The 18,275-nt window shown below is 46.4% G+C and overlaps 1 protein-coding gene across 6 annotated transcripts in view; it reads left to right on the top strand.

Moving 5' to 3' along the window:
- RAPGEF1 (Rap guanine nucleotide exchange factor 1) overlaps nt 1–18,275 on the top strand; it is an 89,715-nt gene that overhangs the window by 55,583 nt on the left and 15,857 nt on the right. For 5 of the 6 annotated variants that reach the window (XR_014229872.1, XM_082327764.1, XM_082327765.1 and 2 more), the window contains 2 exons: nt 2,790–2,992; nt 16,820–16,912. Coding sequence is in view for 5 of the 6 variants with exons in the window: in XM_082327764.1 (XP_082183890.1) it covers nt 2,790–2,992; nt 16,820–16,912 (296 nt within the window). In the remaining variant the exon portion in view is untranslated. The remainder of the gene's footprint in view (nt 1–2,789; nt 2,993–16,819; nt 16,913–18,275) is intronic. The other variant, XM_082327767.1, reaches the window with a different exon arrangement.

Raw genomic sequence — 18,275 nt, forward strand, 5'->3', positions numbered from 1 at the left:
GAGAAGACAAAGTAGAAGCAGAGACACGCTCACCCGCCCCGGACTAGTTGTAACAAGCAAGGCAGGGGAGCTGCCATGGCGATGGGATGCATTAGCCTCATAAAGAGCTGAGATAAAAGAGCTCTTCATTATTCCCTTGCAGATTGAGTTAAGGCTCTCAACAGCATTCAGGCTTACTACCTTGAGTTACAGTAATTTGATTTTACGCAAGTGTCTAATGTGATACCGTTTTCGCCAACACTTCCCGGGCTGTAGTGTCATACAGACGTCTGAACCGGGGAACTCACGGCTATCGATCCTGAGTGTTGTCTTCAGATCTGGACGTTCAGTGAAGCACTGTTTTTGTAGGTGACTCCACATGAAGGGCTGGTCTGAATTCAGCAATGTCAGCTGCATGATACCAAGACTGCCAAGCCTGACTTCTTGGCTTTTGTCCTACTCAGTTGATGAGCACTCAAAATGTGCTCTTTTCCCTCAAGCTCTTGTCCTCTACACTTCTGCAAGGAGTCTTGATCCTAAGTTCACTTTTGCTGCTAGAGAAATACCTTTCATAAGCCTTCTTTCGATCTTATCCCCTAAAGTTGTTGTATGATACCAAGGCATTTTTCAGGGCATGGGTATTAATAGGAGTACCTTACTCAACCGAATCACTGATATTTGGAAACAGTATTTTCGGAATTCTGTATTTTCTACACCAAGACTCCTTCACCATGAATTCAAATAAGAGAATACTGCCAGAACGTGCTTCTTTTCACTGTTAGGACTTAGGCTGGAATTCACATGCATGAGCAAATTTGATCTTGGCTTTAACGTGAGTGCCGACACCGGCAGGTGAGGGGGCACAAACACACACCAACACGCCTGTGCGGGCAGTTTGAAACCTCTGTCACGCTCCCTTCAAAACGGAGAGGTCCGAACCAGCGAGGGTGGTGACTTCCATCTGTGAAGTGGTGCTGGGAAGGCAGGAGGGCGGCTGAGGGAGGAAGAGGAGCGAGGCTCGGGTAGCAGGGAGTATTGGAGGTCAGAATTTCAGCTTGGCAGAGCTGTGCGGGAGCTGGCAGTGCTGCGGGACACGAACAGGTTGTCCACTGGCAGCACCGTGTGGGGTCACAGGATGGGGACAGCAGGTGTTACCGGTCGGGATTGAAATCCATCAGCTGAGGTTTCCTGCGCTCTGATTGCCACGACCTTTTTTTCTTCCCCCTCTTTATTCTATTTTTTGGAGGAGGGATATCATTCTGTGGGAAGGGGCAGCTGTGTTAGCTCCATTTCTAAATGCAGTTTAAAATATTAGAGGAAATCTGAAAAAAGGTGCAAAAGACAGGTGCAAAGCGACTCCTTCCTGCCGACACGTTTGCACGGCTGCATCCTGTTTGAAATAGGCTGGCCCGTAGATCTGCATTGGCAGGTGAACAGAGGGCTTTGCCGTGCAGCTAGTGTGGGAACCGGCTTCACGATGTGCAAATCCTGCGTTCTGGTCGTCGTATTTATAGCTTTCATTGAAGTCATCCATTCATTTCAGCTGTACAGCTGAAATGCCAGCAGAAGCTGAACAATTGTCACCTAATGACCAGATTTACAAAAACTGACAACTGCTTGTTTCTCAGGAAAAAGGGAGGAATGATCACAGAGTATCTTGTGCATGACAGCATATTTACAAAAAGCCCTACGTTGGTCCTTTTTATGACACTTATGTACATCTATTGCTCCTGCTCTCAGGTATATAGAAGAGAGTTCTTCATTTATTTTACGTTTATTAAGTACACTTCTGATCCTTAATAATTTTGGGGGTTTGTAGTCTTCCTGTGACACTGGGTGTCATTCTCCCCCTCCAACACTAAAATATTGCAGCAGTAACTAATCCTCTGTCAGAACTGCATGGGCAGACCCGTGTGGGTTTTTTCATAGATTTTGGAAGGATATTGTACAGATGGAAAGGTCCTCTAAATGAAATTTGGTCCCATTTAATATTTCCATCAAACCACATCTCAGAAAAGCTTTTGAATCACTTGGATTCGAGAATTGGAGATCGTAAGATACTTTAAAAAGGGATGCGAGCGAAGGGTGTTGGATTTGAGCTAAGGAGGTAGGAAGGCATGGTCAGTGGTGCTTTTAAAAGGTAAGTCTCTTGTGCCAGCGTTGGCAGCGGCATATAAATAGCTGAGGGAGGGGTACACCCAGTCTCGCAGGTAGGTGTTTTCTGATAACAGTTTTATCAGCTTGCCAGAATGGAGAAAGGCTGTAAGCCTCCTCGTTCTAGAAAGCTTGCTGACTACACATGAGCCTTATTATAGGTACAAGAATTATTATAGATTTATTGTCAAGGTTGCATCTTTGTACAAGATGATTTGTGCCTCCTCGAAAGCAGACTGAAGTTATTCTGGTTTTTTGGTGACTTTAGGCATTAGCTGTTGAGGAACGTTCTCAAAATTGCCGTGGGTTACATGAGAAAGGGGTTAGGGCTAAGAATCAGTGAATCAGACTTCTCAAGTAGCTGTTTGGAGACCTCACTGGTTCCTGAAACTGTTGTCAGATGTGTTTGTGGCCTGTGATTATGTTTGTTGCGTGCTGGCTTGCAGGACGGGATATTCAGATCCTTTCCTGCAAGGTGGATGGCAGCTGGCTGTGTGAGCTACCTGTGAAGAGGGCACGGATGCCTTGCTGCTCCCGGCCTGCAGCAGAGCCCGACTAAGAGTGGCATGGCCTTGCTCTTACGTTATTTTGAGAATGCCTGCTTGTTGCAGCTGCAGCGTGCGGGCCAGGAGCAGTGATGTGACCTTTTTTTGCAGTGATGGCCTATATGCAGTTTGTGGAAGACTACTCAGAGCCACAGCCGTCCATGTTCTACCAGACCCCTCAGAACGAGCACATCTACCAGCAGAAGAACAAGCACCTCATGGAAGTCTATGGGTTCAATGACTCCTTTATCAGCTTAGACCCCTCTCAAGATCTGGCACCTCCTCCTGCTCTCCCACCGAAACAGCGGCAGCTGGTGAGTGACCTCCGCAGTGCCCTCCCTGGCGGGGCACGCCAGCCTCCCGGGAGCAGCTCTGTTCTTGCTGCTCCTGTTTCTGACAGGCTATGGTGGTGGGAGGATGTCTCGGTGGTGTTACCACATCATTCTCCTTGTCATCTTGTTAACGTGTTTTTCGGCATTTTGCATCATCTACTTTGGTCTGCTTTCTCACCCCACGTTCAGACTGTTCCCCATAAACTCCGAAAGTCCTAAAATGCCCTAAAAATGAAATGTTAGTCTTCCACATGGCATGGCTGAATCTATGCCAGACTACAGGCTTGTGTAACGACAATTGCTTTGAAGATTTTGACATGCTGGGCAAGACGATTTTCAAGAGATTACTGCACTGTTGTTCCCAATGCTGTTTTGAAACTGTTGTCAAGGATGCCACTAATAATAACCGTTTAAACATAATAACTGCTTTTATGGCTCAGTCTTTGCCAGAGCCACAGAGCTTTGGTAGAGCCAGTATTGAACTTGTGCATGTTTTCTCCACATTAGTCCCCTTGTGTGATCAGGATTTTACCTGTTTTTCAGTATTCTGCTGGCCCTCCCAGACTCCCAGCACAAAAAGGCACATCCACAAGTGTATGTGTGTTGGGTGGTGGGTTTAACAGTCCAGCGAGCGCCATTTTCCACGTGGGGGATGAAATCCTGGCCTCAGCGATGGCGGCAGCAGTTTTGTTTCCAACCTCAGTGGAGCTGGGATTTTGTCCTATTTCTTTTTAAGGGTCTTCTTTTCTTTTCTCTTTTTTTTTTTTTTAACTCCAGCCTTAGGAGTTTTGTTTATATTAATTATCTGATTTGCTCTATTTTAAAAAAAAAAAAAAAAAGTATCTTTTGTGCTGATGTAGCGAACAAATTCGCCATAGCTTTAACAAAACAGGAGCAAATGTGGGAACAGAGCCATGGTCTTACCATCGTGAGAGTGACTGTTGCAGTATTTCTTCATGTTATCTATGCTAAAGTTTGACTGTCCCAGGGTGTTACTTTTTAATCAAATGGGAAAAGCAACCAAGAACTCTAATTTTGCTATTTGCATAACTACATTCCTGTGATGCAGGTAGGAGTCCTAAAAAGATAAAGTAACATTTCCAGCTAAGCTAAACCGAGTAGTATGCATTATTGCTTTGTGGGGATGAGACCTTAAATGCCCGTGTCCCATCTGCTTTGCAGGGGCACTGAAGAGTCTACAGGACTCCTCTCTGAAGGATCAGGCAGTTCTCCAGAGTCCATGGGCCCCTTGTCAGTGTGATCCTTGCGCTGTCACTTGTACGTTGTAGTCCCTTGCCTTACCTCCTCCTCCTAGAGGTGGCTACACTCTAGTGATAGTTTCCAGTGGTGACTTGGTCTACACGGTCACGAGAGAGGGTGTGTAAAGCACAGACTTACTGTAGCCATTGTGCAGACGGGAAATTCTGCTCCTTTTCTGAATTTGTCAGCTGAAGCAAAGCATTTCTTTGCTGCCCTTTAATCATTGTCTGGGCAGCCAAGTTGTCACTGGTTTGCCTGCTAGGCATCCTTGTAGTCTCACAAGCTGATACCATCAAGGTGTTGCTTGCAGTTCCCCTGAAGCAAAGGTTTCTTCAAGTGCAGCCTCCCACCCTTACCTTCATCCCTGTGTTGGGAAAGTGGTGCAAGCAGACGATGACTTATTCAGCAATCATTGTAAAAGCCACCAGACTCTTGTTCCTCTGCTCCTGCTGCCGTGAGAGTTTCTGAAACAGCAAATCACGTGGGCATCGGCTGCTCTAGCAGTAGGCACGTTTTGCTGGATGGACTCCTCTATAAAATAATAATTAGGAAGTCCTTCTTGTGAGCTTCGGATCTTATTTATAAAACAGTTGTACATTATATTAAAGAAGTCAGAGCTGAGAAAACCTAGATATACCTCAGCTTCCCTCACACTCTTTACTATAGTGGAATTCAGGAGAAATTCCTTAATAGTATTTGTTACTTACAGTGTAATATCTCCCTCTGATGCAAATGATACATCATTTTGGATTGGACTGAAAAATGGCTGGACATCACTGTTATCCAGTATCTCAGCAGTACCAGTGAGGGCCCATAGATCACACTGGAAGACCAAGTTCCCAGTCTGCAGGTTGCCACAGAAAAATAGTAATCTGCAAGAGTTGACTGCTTAACAGCTAGAAGCGAGAGCCAGTTCCTCCTTTGGGCATCTGCCCCCTGTGCCATGGGGAAAAAAGGGCAACAAGGAACAGTTTGCCTCTCCCCACAGCAGCTGTCCATGGGTGAACTGGAAGGGGGACACGGGAGTTTATTTTTGAGGGATTTGTGAAACAAAGAAGATTTGAACTGTGATTTTTGTCATGCCTCTTGAGCTCAAGAAAGGCATATTGGTGTGTCTGGCTCTGATGAACTGTATGAATAGCTGTTTGTTTAGCAAGCCATTATATGCATTGTTTTACAGTTAGCATTTCTTATCCTTTATTCATAGCCTTTTCTGTGCTCTCTTTCTTTGTGTCTTCTGTCTCTTGCTTTCTCCCCCCTCTTCAGCAGGCCTCCTATGCTGCCTCTTCTTTCTCTTCTGTCTCCTACTGTGTCCAGCAAACTAAAGTGCCCTTCACCCCCGAGGACACCGGTGCCACTCAGGGCCTCACTATGTCAGTCTCTAACTCCTTTCTCAACCGGCACAGCTCCTTTCCTGTGCATTCGGTGAGTTGCTCTCCGCACTTTAACACATGTGCATATGTATTTGTGTCGGTTTAACGCTTGCGTGCAAATTCTATGCTTATGCTCTCAGTTGCAGGTAAAGGTGAAGGGTCTTTTGGGGGCTTTTGGACTCATGTAGTAATCAGCCAGGTGAGAAAAACTGTGTGTAAATCCTACTAAATGGAGCACAGGGGAGATGTGGCTTTCATTACTTTATATACACGTCGGTATTGACATTAGTGGCGAGGGACTGACGAAGGAGAGCTGGCCTGTGTGCCCAGGCACACTCCTTTAACCTACACGTTCCCCAGGCTGCGTGCTGGAGCTGCAAAGTCTTTTTGTTCCGTTGCATAATGTCAGCGATGTGGATGAGTCGATTAAAGGCTGCTGTGTGAGCCTGGCCTTTGGAGAAATAACAAGATGCCATCCCCGAAATACATGGATTTAGTCAAACGTGTGGAACAGTGGCTGCAGCTCCTTAATTTTTTTCCTAGAAAATGGCCTCTACCAGATCTTTCATCTCATATTTGCCTGTCTGCTTCCCTTCACGTCTCCATGGTCCCAAAGAAGCTCAGTAAGCTTGTGTGATTTGCTGACGAATGAGCAGGGTTTTCTCTCCTACGGCACTTGTGAGCAGCCTGAGAGAACGGCAGGAGGAGCTGAGAATGATTTAAATCAAAATAAGAATAATCTTAGAGCACTGCTTAAATCTGTGATCAGCTGCTTAAATTAAATCGTAGTAATAACAAAGTGTTAATATAATGAAATTAAATCTAACCGTGGGATTCCACCAGCTCATCAGTATGGGGCTCGTTTGCATGTAAAACTACGTGGTTATGCTCTGATTGCTGTGTGATGACAACTGAGAATAGACTATTTTTTAACAGTGACCTGGATGTTTAATAAATTAGACTTCTTCTGGAGGAGAAATTATCAGGCAAGACTTGAGAAAATTCAGAAGTGTTCAATTAGTTTAATAGTAAATGTTTGAAAATTGTATCCTCCCACTGTGCTACTGCTATCTTCCCATTTCAACACTTACTCATTCTCTAAAAATTAGCGGTAATCGTTGGTCCAAAGAAGAAGAAAGTATTCAAGTACTTTACAAGTAGTGCTACTTCACAAGCAATGAATTAAAGCTTTTGCCTTCCACTTGCGTGAGAGAGAGCAGTATCATAGTTTTGCTGCACAGATGAAAAGGCAGAGGTGCGGAAAGGTTGCACGAATTTGTGGTAAACAGTTCTAAAATTTGAAGTAATGCAGAAGTTCTGAATTGTACAGCTCTCTTGTTTGATAGTGATCTTTGCAAGCAAAACACAGACCTGTAAGACTAGGTAAAAGCACTTGACTATTTTTGTTTTAATTGAGAGGCTATAAATATGATACTATAATGTTCTAAAAATATGTGGACACTTTCATTTAAAAAAATGTCCTGGTTGGATTAAATGGTTACTACCTTAAATTGTTCTGACCTGTTCTCATCTTGCTTTGGACTACATTATTATGAATGTATTATTTTATGAAATGTTAAAACTTCATTAAAAAATCCTTACTCGTTTTTGTAAGGATTTGGTGAGGGGAAAAGAAATGGCTGGAGCATGAGGAACAACGAGAACAATTAGGCAGTGCACTGTCAAATGCACAAAGGAAATAAGCTGAATTAAAAACGGTGATTTTTCCATTAGTGCCTTTAAATTATGATAATCTAGTAGTTGCTCATGACTCTAGCTAGTCTATTTTTTCACCGGCAAAAATGAGATTTTTCTCTATGACAGTGTCTCTTTGTCTCTGAGCTGCAAAATACCAATGTCCTTACATGCATCACAGCTGACCCACGTAATACCATAACCATGGTTTATCCCATTTTCCCTATCCCTAATAAGACAGAGATGTGAAACAGCTGTCAAGGTTTGGCTCATTCCCAGGGTGACACCCTGCATTTCGGCACTAAGAAGGACCAGAGCCCCTCTTGCAATCTGCTCCCGAGCACTGGCTGGAAAGACCGTGCGGTTTCACACCAGGGATGCCACGAGCTGCACCAGTAACGCTTTAAGGACATCGCTCTGCTCCTCTTGTTCTCGTGTCTTCATTTTTAACTCTTTCACAAAAGAAAGGCCACTCAAGTGAGCACCGCGGTGAACAACAAACCTGCTAAAAAATAAGCAGTAGCTTTCCACCAGTCCCAGCAAGGGAGTTAATGCTAGGGAGAGCACACCAGCCAACTGAGGAGTTGGCCTCCCATGTACCTATATATCAGTGGTGATTATCAAATCTCTTAAAATGGTAGGTCTCCTACATTAATCATTATCCATTCCATACAGGAAGCAAAACCCTCCTTAGATCGATACCAGGAAGCCAGAGCTGATAAGCGGAATGCCTGTCCATTGACCCAACGTGAGCAATGCGCTCCAGGTTTGCCAAGCGTAGCCAATTTTCAGAAAGTGCTCTGTGCTTTTTTCCTTCCCTGGAGACTGTCCTGGGGTGGACAGCAGGAGTCAATCCCAGAGGGAGGGCCTGGTCCCGTACCCATCTGTTCACGCGCCGGTAGCAGGAAAGCCGAGCCTACACCATGTTTTGCATGTTAGCCCATTCACTTTGTTCTCCAGGGGAAGGACTAGTGCCTTACAACTGATTTACGGGGCTTAAAAAGACTGTTTTCAGACAGTGTTTTGAAGCAAAAAAGGGGTGAACTTGTTCAGACCATCTGTACTCTTTTCATTTTTAGTGTATGAATTTCTTTTCTAGACTTCTTTCTTTCCAATCGGCACTGCAGACGCTGCTGCAGTCCAGAAGCCACCGCTGCTCTGTCAACCCACTAATCGCGCTTTTCCCTTCTTTGCAGGAAATTGTGTCAGAGGTAATAGCTTTTACTGGATAGAGGCAGATCTTGAGCAACTGGATCAAACCTCATGGGTTTGGCAAGTTGAGCCTGTTTTTTAACCAAGTCCGATTGTGTCTAGCCTCTGTGCCAGCAAGGGTCGTGTTTGTAGCGTGGGCTGATACTTTAAGGAGCTGCAGCATCGTATTCCCCATCCCATGCACAGCTAAGCCGTTAAATCCCATATCGGGGGGACAACTGGATGGTACCGTCTAGAGTCAGTTTAGGGATTCCCATCTCTTTTGAAAGTAATTTCTGTTGCTAAACAGTGGGAAAGGAGGGATGCGATAAGAAATCATCTTCCTTGGTCATTGTTGGCAGTAGTTTCTCTCTAGCTGATCATCTCCCTCCCTTCTTCTTGTGAAGACGGTCCTTTGGTTCATTAACTCCTTGTGCTGTTTGACTGGAAATGGGTGGGCAGGTAGCCAAACGGCAGGAATCAAATCTTGAAATCTCGTTACTCCCTGGCAGCTGGGGAGCTCGGCACTGATAGAGGAAATCAGTCCAGTGACAAGCGCTACTGCTGTCCATCCACACGCTTCCACCACTGACTGCAGAAAGTCTTGCGTTCGGTTACAGCTAGGAAGTTTTTCCTTGCTGAAACAAGGAACGCAGTTGTTTCCCCGAAGCATGTACATGCCATTAGTGGAAATTTGGCCGCGTGCTCCACTATGGAGAATTAACTTGCCTTTCTCAAAATGCTGTTTTTTCTTATGTTTTCTTTTTAATTAAGAAACATTTCCAGTAATTTTCCAAAAACTAAATTGGGTGTTGGATTCCAGCAGAAGGCGCAAGTGATTTCCTTATGAAAGCTCCAGTTCAGCGTTTATGTTCTCACTTGTTCCCACCATTCTTGAGCAAATTGAGCAAGCACACAGAAAATTCACAGCAACTGTTTTTCTTTCTTGTGCATGTGCTAACGTATGTTCAGGAAAAGGAGGGTCAGATAAGTGTTTAAAGACGCGCGCAATGCAGACACGTGCTTCGCATGTTTTCCCCGCCTCGCTCCTGTTCGTGTAGCTCGCTTCCAGTCTGCAACACACGCCGTAGCTCTGGCCCTCAGCAGAGACTGAGCTGTTTTGACTCATATGGTGGTCCGATGGTGGGAGCCACGATCAAACTGGGACTAGGAGATCATAGTGTGTGAGTTCGTTTCTGTCCTAAGCAGGATTTGGCTCCTTAGTTTGGAGCAGAAGGAAGGGGAAAAAAAAGATTTGCATCCATTTAACCAGCTGCTGAGGCCTAGGTATTGTTTTGCCTTTCCTGTTTAGCGTTCCTTCTGCGTTTGTCTTCGTTCCCACTGCCCACGGCAGGCCTGGATGGTGGTATTAATAGTGCTGTTGCATGCTGGCATCACTGAATCCTGCTTCTGAGAACCACTTCCTCCGGTGGTTTATACATTTTTGTTGCAGTTGGAGCACTACCTGTCTCTGTGCAGATCTCTCTAAACAGTCCCCCATTGACTTCATAGGTCACATTTTTTGTGTGACTGACTTTTTAGGAGCCTTGTCGTTGTCTCCAGGCTCTGCCTTTTAAAGATCGGCTTGCTAGATATGGTGGTACTGTCTACAAGCTAAACAAGAGTTGACGCTGTAGGTGGGATCAGGTTGAATTCTTCTGATAGTTTGAAAGAGAGATGCATGATAGCATGGTTAATAAATCTTACAAATGTTTTCTTCCCCCCCTGCCCCCTTATTTTTTTTGTTGCAAAGATGTACAAGAACTCCTCTCACTTAAGAAGAAGTTTGGATTTTATGTTTGCTCGTGCAGAAGCCAGGAGACCCTTTCCCAAGGGAACAGCAAGCCCCATCCATCCATCTGCTATGCTAACCGTCGCTTAAAAACAGGGAGGTCAGCTGTGCAGCCAGGTCAGAGGCTTTGCTGAGAAACAGTCAAGCATGAGGAGCTGCTGCCTTTCCTGTGGCAGTGCTTGAAGCCATTCTGTTGGCAGCTTGTGTTTCCAGCCATTCATTGTCGGAGCATTTCCTTCCTCATTAGCAAAAGTACCTGGAAGCCCAGCATTGTGTCATGAGATAGGAAGTCTTTTCCAATAGTTGTCTATGCAATTATATTCTTAGGGTGTAGCAGTTTTGTACAACACCCAGTATTTTGTGAACATAGTTCTCTACTGTTAAAATTTGGGCATCCAGTTCTGGCACGTTGCCCATGTCGCTCTCTTAATAGCATTAGCAGAGGAGATCTAAAAGATTGATCCTTTCCTCTGATAGCTTCATGTTTTGGAAATCTGATGCTCTATCTGATCTGGGAGTGTCTGGCAGGATCGCAGATTGATTTGGCAGAAGTAGGCCGTAGGGTAACTGAGAAGGCTGTGCTTAAAAGGTAAAGACTGTGTCTGCTGATGCTGCAGATGCTCTGACAGCCATATAATCGAATTCAACTTTGAATTTAGGATGGAGACTGCTGTTACTCGCAAGGAGTGACTCCCTGCGTATAAACACCCTGTCTCCCTGTTACTTGTGGTCAGCCATGCCTAGTGAATGTACAGGAGCATCACTCCTGAAATAAGTTTTCTATTAGAGTGTTTATCTCCTGCCATCTAATCCAAATAAATGGTCGTAATGTCATTGACCTTTGGGACATCCTGTAACACTGCTGCTAATGATGGAAAGCTGTTCTAAAATATTGACCGTTGCAAAAAATCAAAGGCAGCAAATTGAAAACGTTGAAAGATGCCATCTCTGAAAGACCTCTGTGTGTCACGGTGTGTGGTAACCGTTCGGTCCGGCCATGTTAGCTTCCTGCTGCTCCCAGGAGACGAGATTGCTCCGAGCTCAAAGCACGCTTTGTGGAAGTACTTCCCAGGTGGCAGACAGGCTGTTTTAAAACTCACTTTACTGGTGAGAGGAGAGGGATCTCTCTCTCTTCTCCTTATGCTGGCCATTTGCCATCGTAGGTCAGGATCACTTGTACTGGGAGACCAGCTTCTGGTCCTGTGGTGGGAGCCTGGCAGCACAGCCGGAGTTTGGATAGAGGAAAGCATCCTTTCTCAAAGGATACGGTTGCACCCTGCTTTCTGGCTTTCCCAGGGATTATTTTGAAGTACTTCACTTAAAGCAAAGCCGTGGAGTTGGAGGTTGTGTCAGTACTGCCGTAACTGAGGCCTTACTGACCCTGCAAGAAACCTCTAAGAAGCAGATTAAAACAAGCACTGATTTGTTTCCAGGATAAACTGTTGCCTGTGATTTCTCGGGGAGAGGACTAGAGGATGACTGGTTTGCTTGTGACAGTTCTGTTGAATGGACTGTCCCCTCCCCAAAGAAGTATGTCTTTTAAAGGGTGACAGGGCTTCCAAGAGATGTACAACACCCAAATCCCGTGGAAACCGTTGCCGCAATTCCTGCTGCAGCTGCTGGCTGGGCTGGGCTGGGTTGGACTGGGGAGCAGCAGGAATGGGTGCCATATGGACATCGTCTCCACCAGGGTGGTTTTTTTTCCCCTTTAAAAGTACGCTTCATTCTTGGCTCTTGTCCCAGCACGACTGCATAGCTGGAATTCCAGAGCTGCTTGCAGGCTCCGGAGGAAGGAGGGGGCTCCCTGGCTTGTTTTCTACAAGATGCAACTTTACAACAGGATTGGAAGTCGAGAGCAGCCTGGCTAATTAATGCCAGTGCACCAAAGGCTTCTCTGCACTGTTCCCTTTGTTAACAGCATGCTGAGAGCATGTCTGCGTCGTTAAATGATTGTTCGCGGATCACATAATGAAGATTAATGCGTTTTCCTGGGTACCTGGGCCTTAAACCAGCGTTTTCAACACATCTCATGCCAAGATATTGTTTTGAAAGGTGTATTGATGAGGCCGAGGAGAGATGAGTGTACCGTGATTGCCAGTAGTAATGTATCTGCATTCAAACTTTTAAAATTTATGAAATGTTATATTGTATTTAGGTCTAAATTGCCTTCAAATTGCGATTAATGTCTCTGAAACTATGCAAGGCAGAAGCTGTGCAAATTTTCCTGCCCTAGAAGCAGTAGTTCATCTCCCCAAGCTGCTAGCTCAGCCTGCAGGCAGTGTACCAGGCAGCGGCTCAGCTGTTGAGCCTCCTGGCCGGCGTTTGGCCTGAACTAACCCTACCAGCACCATCATGCAGCGCGAGAGCTTCGCAGGGAGCTGCCTGTCCCAGAGTGACTTGAATGAGGACAGCGGTTTCCTTTCACTCGTGCCCTGCGTGAGCTCCGCTGCCGCTTTGCAAAAACCTGGCTGCTTCTCTGGGTTCGGCAGGTCAGAGACAAAACGCCTTGAGACTCCTCGGTGGAAGATGTCCATCAATTACAAAGTGAAGGCCAGCGGATGCCGCCTGTCTCATGTGGGCGCAGGAAGCCCAGCTCTAGGGGAGCTGGCACACAGGTTCTGTTTGAGCAAATTATTTTCTTTACTGGAGCAGAGGATCTTGTTATCGGGACAGCAGTTTGTTGAGTGCCACCTTGACCCATTGCAGCAGTGGTTGGTGGGAGTACACGTTCTCCATCTGCTTTGCTCCTATTCTTTTTTTTTTTGGGGGGGGGGGGGGGGGGGGTGTCTAGCCTGGGACTTGGGGCGATAGTTGGCATATTACTGTCGGTGAGATCATGAAATACCAGGGAGATGGGGCAGGCATAATGAATCTGCTGAGCCAAGATGATGTCATGAGCCTGGCGTCTTATGAGGGATTTAGTGTTTTGTGCCATGCAAGTGAAAATGAATAAATGTAGAGCATTTATCCAGGCAGAAAGTAAATACAGAGATTAGACTTGTCATTGTTACTGAGGCAGCACCAAAAGCTGGCGGTGTCCCTGGAGCCAGGGCTGCTCATCCGGAAAGAAACGGGCAGGAAGAGAGAGGAGCCTGTCCTAGAGCTAGTCGCCTTTTAGCCACAGGCATGTGGTAGGGATTTGCATTTTAATTATTTTTCAGTAGTCTTTTAAGCTCTCCTTCTAAAGCACCTCCCTCTGCTCCTCTGTATTATGGCCTGCAATTTGTTTTGGGCCGCGAGAATACACCCAGAGCGCTGCCGGACTCCACACACGGCGGAGGGCAACCACTCGAGGATTAAGGTGGTGGAAGGTAAAATCTAGCCATTGACCTTTACGTTTCCTTTCCTTTGTAGTGGAAAAGCTTTTTTGGTCAGGCTTCTGGCCCGAGGCTGTTCTTAGTTTAGATTTTTAAGCTCACGTCTTTCCTAGGTAGAAAAAAAAAATACCACTGCTGAACTGGATGCTGCTGCCTCGGCTCAGGTGACAGACTGAGCTTTGCTTTTTATCACCCGCTCAGCTCCCCTGAGAAAATATAGCCCGAATTCTCCGATTCATGCCTTTGTTTCCCCTTCTCCTTTTTACATCACAGCGGTGTCACTTTTCAGCCTGGTTTGAGCAAGTTGTGTCTGTGCTGCTTGAGAGCTCTGTCGTGCACCATGCCTCTGCAGCAGATCACTCAAGCGACACAGCTTCATTTCAGCGTGGGGTTTTTTGTGATTCTTCCTTCAGTCCACTTGGCTATGACACAGATCTTGCTAGTGGCTGAGCTCTACAGGTTTTAAAATAAACTCCTCTCCAGCAGATTTAGCATTATTGTCTTTTTTTTTTTTTTTTTTTTTTTTTTTTTTTTTTTTTGTGGGTGTCAGCTTTGTTTTGGACTTACCCTGATGGCAAATCTTGCTAGCACCAGATGTTAAAAGACAGAGGGTTGCTCTTGTTTTTCTTGGCACAACGTATTCCCACTGTACCCTGTTTAATATTATCTGAACAGTAATCTGATGATTAGGAGAGATAGTGAAATAAAGCTTTACGCAGATGATCTCTTTTCATCTCTTCAGCTGACTCTTCGAGGCGCTGCATTAAAGGATCGGTTTGATAAGGAATTCATCGCTCCTGAGGGCAATTACCATTTTTGCTCCCTGTGTTTCTCAAATGGGAAGGAGTAGCAGTGTAATCTTCTTTATCCTTCAGTGTAACTTTGAAGACAGTATCCAGCCACTCCTCCCTGGGAGCTGTGTGCTCTGGAACAGACTTGACACAGTAGCTGTTAAATTACAGGGCTGGAGCAAACGGCATCTTAAATTTGGATGCTGTGGAAAATCCCAGAAAAGCAATAAGCACTTGGAGTACTTTTCTCTATCTAGATATTTCCAGCATGCTCACAGTTGTGGTTTCTGTATGCCTTCGCATCTTTTCATCCGCTCAAGGGATTTTCAGGCTGCGCTTTGTCATTAACAGTACTGAGATATCCAGTCTTTCTCCCTCTGTAGCGGAGGCTGGATACCTGCAGGTAAACTCCCTGATGCCCGCTTTCCCTCTGAGATGAGCAGCCCGGCTGCTGTTTATGCAAGAACATGCCTCTCTGTGAAAAAACTGGCTGACGTGTCCCAGGTAGCAATTCCTGCTCTAACGTGTGGGTGATAAAGTGGTGCTGCCTCAGTTCGGGTTGGCCTCTCGACGGAGAGGTGCCTGTGTTAGAAATGCCTTGTGCTGTCACTGCTACGCTAATGCCGATCTAATTACTTTTTCTTTTGTCTGTCTCTTTCCTTTCCCCATCTTCCTTGTTTTTGTGTTGTACGTCTCTGTGTCCTGTAGTACAAATCTGTGTTTAGGTCCTACTCCCAGGACTTTGTGCCTCACAACCAAGTCTCCATACCTCCTTTCCTCTCTTCTACCTCCTCCTCCTGCTCCACCCCACCTTTCCCGTCCGTCCATCCATCTCAGAGCTCTGACCTAGCGGTGCCTGCCGCAGCCAGCCAGTCACCCAGCACTGTGGATGTGCCAAACTCCTCTTCTCAGGAGAGCAGCTTTAACGGGAATGCTCCTGTCTGCCTTCCTTCTGAAACCTCTTTCACTGATTCTCTCCAGACGCCTTCGGTGAGACTATCCAAAGAGATAATGCACCTTAACACAAGGCTGGGTTTATTTGTTTTGTTTTGGTTTTTTTTTAAAAGAAAATGTGTCTTGTATTAATACATGCTTAATGTGATCTGGTTTCCAAACATGCGTGTGAATTGCAGAGAGGTAATTTCATATACAAATGGTGCCTAGAAAAAATTAACAACCTCAGCAGGTTTGAGAAAATGTTAGCACATCTGTAGGAAACATAAAATGTCAAATGCTGGTGAAGGGGAGAGGAGAAGTTGCTGTAGCTTCCTGCAATTGTAATACCAAGCTGAGGAAGGTAAAGGAGTGTTTTGTGAGGTTGGTGGTTTCTAAACACAGGCTCCTAACAGTGGTTCGCATCCTGCAGTTGCTGCCATGGCAGGATTTGGTGATTGCTGCCCTGCTCCCTCCTGAGCCACTGGTGAGCCCCAGCAGCGGTGGCTGCAGTCCAGCTCGCTCTCTCCTGTGCATAAACCTGTTGCTCTCTCCAGGCTCCTGCTCTTTCCACTCACCAGCAGCCCTACCTGCGTGCTTGGAGGCAGCGCACGTTGGTGCAAAGCGTGGCGTGTTGGTGAAGTTAGACTAACACAGTTCCCACGCTGGTACAGTACTACTAGTTTAAGTTTCCACGTCAGTTCTGCAGATCACTTGGCAGGTTTGTGCATTACAGCTACTTCTTTAAACACCTTGTTTTCAAGGCAGTTCCTCTTTTGTTTGCTACAAAGCCTAGAGTTGATGGGATTAGAGCTGTCAGCACAGCGCACCGTAGTGCTGCCTCTTCACAACGTTTGGAAGAAGGACACAGATTGCAGACTAAATGATCAAGTTTTCACACTTTGGACCTGACCTTGCTGTTGCATCTTCCTTGCGTTAGGTCCTTGTTACAGCCCAGAAGCCCTCGAATTTGGTTTAGTTGGGCGTGATGGCTCTAGTCTGTGCTTGCAGCATAGTTTGGGAGACACATTTGGTACCCTCTGGGCTGCAGGACTGATGGGTGTTCGGCGGCAGGACTACAGCGCGGGTAGGACAGGCGCTTGTGTGTCAAGCTCTGAACGCTCAGCTACCGTAACCTTGAAATCCGCACGTGCATATTGCACTTTCGCAGTCTTCACGCGGAGTCCGTGGCAGCTCTTGCAAAGCAGTGCTTGCTGCTGTCCTGCTGCAGCTCAGGGCCTTCGGGATAGTCCTCAAGAACCAGAAAATAATTACCTCCGGGAAAGTACAGCCTCGGTGGCCAATGTTGGCCACTGAGCCGGAGGAAGGGCTCCCAGTTAGGTGATAGCAGCCGCCAAGAGCGCTTCTCCTCCCAGCCCGTGGGCACGTTCGCTCACTAACATTAAGTGCTGGCGGGGGACACCATCATGTATTTCCTTTCGTCCTGTCTCCCTTAGAGTGAAAACGCCAGTGAGGAGGCTGGTGAGGGTGAATACGTCAATCTGTATTCCTCTGGCCAGAGCAACGGGGAACTCCCTCGCTCTGAAGGAGTAAGTAACCTGGAGAGGGCCGGACACCGGGAAGGGGCTGCCTGGTGCATGCTGAGTTCACGCCAGGGCTGACACGCTTGGCACCGGCCTCTTCCGCACACCGTGGAGCTCCTGTGTCCGTCCTGCTGCCCCGGCTCCCTTGCTGGCAGTCCCTCTGCTTGCCCACTCCTGGCTTGCAGGCTTGGGTGGCCTCCTGGTCTGGGTGGAGAGCAGCAATGCTTTCGGGGTCGCGGTGAGCCCCGGCAGGAGGTAGGGACAGCTTTTCCAGCCGCGCTGTTTCGTTTGTGCTTCGCTGTCTGTTTGGAGCTGCTTGTGTGAGGTTCCCTTCCAGAAAGCTGCACCCTGACCAGCGCTGTCCTGGGGCCGTGTCTATTCTTGTAACTGCTTTGGCTTCCCTTTTTTAATACAGAAAGCCTTATTCTCTATTTTTTTTTTCCTTCACCGTTTAGATGCAAACTAAGTGATTGATTTAGCATTGTAATCGCACACTGTTTCTTCCTTTACTCAAGCTTTGTATCTTAGATATTTCCTAGAGGAGACAGGGCGTTTTCCATTGCAGGGAGGTACCGTCTTCCTGTTGGGTCATAGGAAGCAGCGGCAGAGGTCTGTGGCGATCTTTTTGCCTGCCCTCATCTTGGAAGGCACATCTCCTACAGGATGTCTCCGAGACCTTTATCCGTGCTGGTGTGAAATACTCCAAGAGATAATGCTCCCATCACTTCCCTTCAAGAGACACATCTAGGCAGGCCCATCCTTTTGGGCAGCTGCGAGCTGGTTCTCAACTTTGAAGCAAAGGGCTTTACAGATATAGTCTGGAAAAATTCTGCAGGCACTAAGAAACCTAAACTCACCAGTGCGTTTTCCAGGCTAGGTGGATAGCGTGTAGGTGGTTTCCATTCAGTCTGTTCAGCAGGTTGAATTTCCAAGTTTCAGTCTGCATGGTATTAAATAATTCTGAACTCTAGCACTGTTAGATTAATATTCCCATTTGCCATTCATGGGTATTTTTTTCCTTAATAAATGGCTAATTTAAAATGCTATGTCTTTGCTTTGAGCCCTCTACCTGCTGTTCCATGCGGCAGGTTCAGATGGTTCTGCTTTTTTGCATTAGCCTCATTTCCACAGCCGTGAATTGTGAAGTGGAAAGGTTGCATCATTGCGTGACCTCTTCTGATGGGAGAGAAGGGAGGTAGGAACAGTGTGCATCCACCCCCTAAGACAGGCTGGTTTGGGGGGCTGTGACTAGGAGGGGAACTGAAATGGGAGAGCTTAGAGCTGGCTGTGTCCGTTTTGATTAAAGCAGAAGGCAAGTGTATTTCAACAGTAAGGGCTACAGAAAAAAAAAAAAGTTGAGAGAGGGTTA

The sequence above is a fragment of the Platalea leucorodia genome (assembly GCF_965183815.1).
Source record: "Platalea leucorodia genome assembly, chromosome: 15".
NCBI classification, from domain to species: domain Eukaryota; kingdom Metazoa; phylum Chordata; class Aves; order Pelecaniformes; family Threskiornithidae; genus Platalea; species Platalea leucorodia.